The 6,946-nt window shown below is 39.4% G+C and overlaps 3 protein-coding genes across 3 annotated transcripts; 2 read left to right on the forward strand and 1 right to left on the reverse strand.

Annotated features, from left to right (window-relative positions):
• Window positions 1–415: 415 nt before the first annotated feature.
• N7539_005463 (uncharacterized protein) lies at window positions 416–1,015 on the forward strand (the record flags this gene model as incomplete). The annotated part of the gene is made up of 2 exons (XM_056935065.1): window positions 416–564; window positions 712–1,015. The coding sequence occupies 2 exons, from the start codon at window positions 416–418 to the stop codon at window positions 1,013–1,015; spliced, it is 453 nt and encodes a 150-aa protein (XP_056790259.1).
• A 535-nt stretch (window positions 1,016–1,550) lies between these two features.
• On the reverse strand, window positions 1,551–3,049 carry N7539_005464 (uncharacterized protein; the record flags this gene model as incomplete). Its single annotated transcript, XM_056935066.1, has 2 exons — window positions 1,551–2,326; window positions 2,398–3,049. 2 exons carry the CDS (start codon window positions 3,047–3,049, stop codon window positions 1,551–1,553), a joined length of 1,428 nt encoding a protein of 475 aa, XP_056790260.1.
• A 522-nt stretch (window positions 3,050–3,571) lies between these two features.
• Window positions 3,572–4,062, forward strand: N7539_005465 (uncharacterized protein; the record flags this gene model as incomplete). Its single annotated transcript, XM_056935067.1, has 3 exons — window positions 3,572–3,694; window positions 3,774–3,878; window positions 3,967–4,062. 3 exons carry the CDS (start codon window positions 3,572–3,574, stop codon window positions 4,060–4,062), a joined length of 324 nt encoding a protein of 107 aa, XP_056790261.1.
• Between the last annotated feature and the right edge of the window lie 2,884 nt (window positions 4,063–6,946).

Here is a 6,946-nt window from a genome sequence, read left to right on the forward strand (position 1 = left end):
GATGAGCGGTGTTCGACCATCCTCCAAAGTCAGGCAAGTAGCTGTCCAAACATTCTATCTAAATATATAGCTCATCCCTTATCTCCTAGTACTGATGGATGAGAGTAGTAGCTCGAATAGTTAAGCGCCGAGAAGTGACAAATATAAGACACGCCACCTATATCAAGGGAATCCTATCTAAATTTAGATACCTAACCGCCCACGAGTTTCAGCATCTCGTCGTTGCAAGCGTCAATAAAATGGCATGGCCAATAATTTGGGCAGTTACGAGTCCTGTACTAGGATGGATATCGCAATATAGAAGACCTAGCTCCGCGCCCAAAGAAGTTTGCCGTACGCCCCAATATCGAAAGATCTCTCTGCGTGACAGTGTTCATCCTAGACTCTCTTCTTCATCCAGCTTTACTTTGAAACCATGGCTACTGCTAAAGGGGGAGTCAATTTTGTTCGGATCTTCTTCTACAGTGGTAACACTATCAGCGCTGAACGCAAGAAGAGCCTGGTAGCTCTAGCCTATGCGACAGCACGGGATCAACTGCTGGCTCCTAAGGCAATCTTGATTCGGTTAGTAGCATTCGATTTGTTCTTTTGGTCTGAAGGAAGTGTTGCGGCGCTTCGCCCACTGGATATAGATTCGAACATAGCTCCTTGCCAAAGTTTTGTGCGGATGTATGTCTCCATAAACATTGACGCTAACCAATAGCTATCCAGATCCGACATGCACAATACCACCACGAGCAAAAGCGGACATGTGATGGATCCTAAAGGCTGGCATGGGACCTTCGCTTTCAAGGCCAGCGATCAACTCCTACGTGAATACCATGTAGCGTCACACGGATATACCAACGGGAAAGAGGACTTTACTCTTAAGGAAGCTACTCATACCTCAGAGAAAGCGGACAACACTCGCCGTGGCGGGCCCTTGTCTGATAAGGTTGTCTGGCCACCTGAAGAGTTCCTTGAAGAATATAAAGAGAGTCCCATCGCCTACTCACACCTACCTGGTCAAGGCTAGGTGCCATCAGAGTCAATGTAGGATGATTCTGAGATGCCCCTGGCCTCAGCAATGAATCTGTTGAGCATCTCTCAGGACAGTGAAATCTAGCGTTTCGGGGATTGAGTATCAATACTTAAGGTTCTCTTCAGATCTTAGTCAGTTTGGAGTGTGGTCGGTATTAGGTGTCAGAAAATGATGGGTACATGGTTCACGAAGTCAAGCATACATTGTGACATACGACGTAGCAAGAATTTTCTACGTATACCATCATGTTGGCACTCCAGGCTTTGTTACATTGCTCATAGTTATTGCCTCATACAGGGCTCATTCTTTGCATGCCTTCAGCATTACCATACTGTTCTAAAGTCCCATTGTATTCCCGGCTGGCCAAAAGGACGCAGTGAGAATTAGCCCACGTATTCAAGTGCCTCTCACTGTATGGATAAAATACACTATTTTCCACTATTTCTCAAGATTTCTTTCCCACATGCCAGCTTCAGACGCGTCTAGAAGAATATGACGACAGTTTTATGGATCGTGAGTTTCGATCGCTTCAAAGGGGATACTTGAAGCTCTGCCTAAAATCAGGCAACGCCCACTTAACCATCCACTCCGACTTTAGTAGCACTTCAGCAGTCGGCCGTTCCTTAGGTCTGAATGACAGCATCTGGCGCATTAAATCCAGAAAAGCAGTTTTCTCGTTTCCTTCAATCCCCTTTCCATCCCGACGCCTCCATTTCTGCACACCGATCTCAAATGACTCTTCAAGAGTAGGCCATCTATTTTCCCTGTGAGACTCTGTTGGACACCCATACTCATCGAAGAATCGAGACCGTCCTTCCCAGTTCTGCCACCACTCGGAAGGCATAGGCCCCAGTACATCTACATGCTGAGACACTATCTCATCCTCATGCACAAAATCGGTGCTAAAAATTGCCTTCATTCCGATGATCTCCCAGATTGCCGTGGCAAGACTCCAGATATCTGAGGGATATCCAAGCGGGTTCTGCGATTCCAATTTGGCTTCTGGAGCGCGGAACGCGGGTGGAGTATGGCAGTCTCGTCCTAGACGAGTTTCCGTGGCTGGAGCAAAAGCCTCACCAAAGTCGCTTAGAAGGACGTGCACGTCGGATAATGAGAACTCTTCGGCATATTTGCCTAGGAAAAGGGGCAAAAAGGCCTTGGTCGGAGCGTTAGGGGGCAATGGCTCACCGTCACATCGAGTAACAGGTACTGCCTCAGGTTCACCAAATTTTTCATATAGTTGCTTGATAGAAAGATCGTCGAAACTTGGTGGAAGCTTGATCAAAATGTTGCTCAAATGAATATCTAGATTGAAAAAGATATTTCTTATCAGTTACTTGTACGAAATTGAAACAGTTGTCATCGTTATAACATACCTCCATGAACATAGCCTTGTGAATGTGTATAAGCAACGGCCTGCGCAAGTCCATATGATAATGCTCGACCAACTTCGAGGGGAAAAAGGCGGCTAAAGGATATCTCTCTCAAGTTGCATTGTGCAGGGGCCATTGTGTAGCACGTATGCTCTCCATTGGGCCCTCGCACCTTGAACTCATCTAGGAAAACAGATATTAAATCGCGCCCAGGGTGTACGGGCGAAGACCTAGGGAGCGGAGCAGATAGAGCCTTGAGAATCTTTGCCTCGCGCCGAAGAGAGTTTGCTGTGTTGATCTTGACAGCAACATATCGCTGTAGGCGAGTGTCCCGGGCAAGCCAAACCGTCGAATAGCCTCCAAAACCAAGCTTGTCTACAATGTGATATCGGTCTTGTAGGACGTCCCCGACCATAACAGGATGATAACCTCCAGGCCGGTATTCTTCAAGTGACTCCACGCCCTTAACCCAGTTGTACTCGATGCGATGGTATTCGGCCATTGTGGAGCCCAGGCGTCCAAAGGTGCTCAGGTCGACGTTTTGCCCTTTTGGTCGGTGCGGAAGGGATTTGAAAAATGGGACAGGATGCCGAGATTGCGCCGGTGAGACAGAAACGCGGAGGGGGTTGGCAAGTATATTCAAGCAGCGTGTCATAGTATACTGGCATGATTGGAGGAGATGACAACTAAGGAAGGGTGAAGATGATCAAGGGAATCGACGCCGTCACACTCGGCTCGATAAAATCACGTGCTCGTTTGACTTACTAAGTAATCTCCATAGACGTGGCTCTCAAGTGGTGGTACTACGAACAGCCGTCAGAGGGAAAGTGTTTTCGAATGGCATTGGCATAAGTTAGCCTTAGCTTGTGTTTGCTCTAGTAAATAGGCCATTTTCTTTGCACGTGGGCACCAGTGACGTACTCCCTCCGGTTGCCAGTTATCAGCCGTAGGAACCGATATTGTCACACATTATCCGCCTTATCTTATCACCACATAACACCCGAATCCCGCTCCTTTCCTGCAGCATAAACCACCTATACCCCAAGAACTGGCCAGATAGTTAGCAAACGGCACATCTCTCATAGCAACTGAGATTACTCCACTAGGGAGTTTCCAAGAGCTTCCTCTGACACCGCCACTGACGAAAGAGAAATCGTTATCGAGAAATGCTTAACGCATGCTAAACTGTTTTAAACTTCACCGAGCAGGCCAGAGGCCACGGTTTTGGTGGCAGCACCGGCTCGCTTTAAACGATTATACAGAGACTTTGCGTGCGCTAGACGATGATAACCTTCTTAAAGTTTAAATTAAGGATAAAGTGAGGTGAGTATTGCTAAGCTTCGCTATATTAAAGACGTATTCATTTAGCTATATTCTAGGTACGACTACGATCCTTGTTGTTCCTATCTAACTATCCGAATACTAAGTACGCTCTACGATATCTTCTGTATAAAGATAGTCGAGGAGATTTCACGATAACTGAAGTAACTTAAGTATAAAGGGAAAGCCTGCGCTGGTTTTGTGAAGAAGGTCTAGTACCTTATTACTTCCCGAATCCTAATACCTAACGAGATAAGAGATAGAAAGCAGATTTATTCTAAGCAGGAGCTAAATACTTTATTTAAGTACCGGCTAGTACGTTTCCCTGGTATTATTATAGAGGTATAGTATTTACAAAAAAGTCGATATATTTCGTACTTAGCGGATAAGTATATCCTAAATACTAATAGGAGTATAAACGCGGTAGTCGCTATAAGAGAACTCCCTTTATTAAAGTACCCCGTTAGGTAACCCGTAGTCCGGTGATTATCAGATAACCCGTAAGCTATGATCTAGGTCTAGCCACGTGATAGTTAGGAGTAAGGCCTTCCCGTAGCTTCCTAGAAGCTATTACGGCGCGACCTACTAAGGCACGGCCACGGGATAATCATATACGGAACGTTAACGAATCTATCTAGGTTATAGCCCTAAGGATACGGGCCCGGTATATAGGAGGTATATATATAATAATCGTAGAAGGGAGGAAGAACTCCGACCTTTAAGATTTAGTCTTTAAATTTAAGCCCCCCTAGACTTTAATCCTTTACCTAGTTAATAGTCCTAGTTACCCTACGATCCTAACCCTAATAATTAATAAATCTTTTTTTTAACTACCTAAAGGAAAGATATCTAATCTACTAACTTATCGGTATTCTATCCGTCTTACGGCTACTAAGTATTCTAAAGGCTATACCGAGATATAGAATCTATAAGCTAGTAAGAGTCAAACTCCGCGGATCTCTATTAGTTATTATAGCACGACCTACTAAGGCGCGGCCGCGGGAGAATCACGTACGGAACGCTAACGAATCTATCTAGGTTATAGCCCTAAGGATATAGGCCTAGTATATAGGAACTATATATATAATAATCGTAGAAAAGAGGAAGAACTCCGACCTTTAAGATTTAGTCTTTAAATTTAAGTCCTTCTAGACTTCGATTCTTTATCTACTTAATAGTCCTAGTTATCCTACGATACTAATCCTAATAATTACTAAATCTTCTTTTTAACTACTTAAAGGAAAGATATCTAATCTACTAACTTACTAGTATTCTATCTATCTTATAGCCGCCGAATATTCTAAATACTATACTAAGATATAGAATCTATAAGCTAGTAAGAGTCTAACTCTATAGATTCTTACTAGTACTTCTCTTAGCTCTACTAGTAAGACTACTCTCTCTATATCTAGTTCTAGATCTCCTATACTAGGAGATTCTAGTATACTAGAGTTACTCTAAGCTAGGATCTACTAACTAGAATAAGAGGCGATATTTCTATAATAGAATATAACTAAACCGGAACTCCTAGTTATATCTCGATCTTAATATAGTATAGAGATTAAGCTTAATTATATCTTCTATTAATTAAGCTTCTCCTTCTCTCTTAAATAGTATAACTAATAGCTTAATAAAATCGAGTATATCTTTAATATAAGTCCTAACTATTTTACTAATAATTTATACCGAATCTCTATTAGGTTCTTTAAACTTAAATCTATCTAATAGATCTAATAGACTAACTATTAGAAGACCGAATTCCTCTATATCTATCTTATCTAGTCTAACTTTATTAACTAGACTCTAGAGTTTATTTAAGAAAACTAATTTACTAATACTAATATTATAGAAAAATATTATAGCGCCTAGTAGCTTTCTAACTAAGACCCCTAAGTATTTTATAACTATTTCTAATTAATTAAAAACTATATATATCTTTAAAAAAAGAAGTAAGCTCTTAGATACTATTTTAAGCTCTACTCTTTTCTTAAAAATAAACTTAAGATATTATATTAGAATAATCTATCTAATAACTAAACTAATATAGTTTCGGTAGTAATCTATATCTAGGATAGCTATAGTTTTAGTAGAATAGGAAATAATTATATAGCTAGATATAACTCTAAGAAATATTATAGGAGTCCGATAACTCTAATCTCCTAATCGGATCTATCTAAAAAATAGAAATCCTTAAATACTTCTAATTAGATAATATATCCTAACCGGACTATTCTTAGAATATTATCGTGATATAATTAGTCCTCTAATCGGAAGGATTACTTATATATTACTTATTTCTAATATAATAAGAAAGGATACTATATCTCTAGCTATCCTTAAGAATAAAAATCTAGCTAGAATACCTAGATTAATAAAATTATAGAGAAGCTAATCTATTCTTTAGGAAATAATAGTAAGTCGGAGTAGACTCTATATCTCTAACTCTCTAGTCTATTATAGAGATCCTTTCTATAATCTAGATAGCTATATAGATCTAATAAGATATAGTTATAGTTAGCTTTAATACTAGAGCTAGTATTAATATAATTAATCTTAATTTTATAAGAATATATAAGCTTAACTAGATATCTCTCTATATCCTAGGACTCCGCGACTATTACGACTATTTTAGTAATACTAAAGATATATATTAACTCCTAATTACTACTATAGATAGCTATAGCGCTACCCGGATATAGAGCGTCGACTATTATATAGTTATATAGAAATATAGATCTCCTATACTTCTCGGAATACCTAGATTAATTACCTAAGGAATTATTCTCGATATAGATATATATTAATAGTACTTTAGGATAAACCGGAAAAATCTTAAGTTACTCTTCTTCTATTAGTTTATAAAATATCTTCGTAACGAAGTATATATCTTCGCTATTATTCCCTACTAGATAGTATCTAACTTTAATAAAGATAATTAACTAAGTATACTATTCTCTTATACTATTAAGGATTTATCCGAAATACCGCTAGATCCGGAAGAAATTAAAGTCTAGTCTCCTAAGTTCTAAGACTTTATAGATCTTTATTCGGTCTAGAAGACTAAGACTCTACTATAATATAAGAAAACTAACTATATAATTAACTTACTTCTAGATAAGTCTCTATCCTATAGACTAATCTATCTATTATTAAGAACTAAGTTAAAAGAATTATAAGAGTATATTTAAGTTAATCTTAAAAATAGGAGGATCTAACTATCTAAAAGTCCTAT

The sequence above is a fragment of the Penicillium diatomitis genome, assembly GCF_028827545.1.
Source record: "Penicillium diatomitis strain IBT 30728 chromosome Unknown utg000005l_segment0_segment0, whole genome shotgun sequence".
Taxonomy (NCBI): Eukaryota; Fungi; Ascomycota; class Eurotiomycetes; order Eurotiales; family Aspergillaceae; genus Penicillium; species Penicillium diatomitis.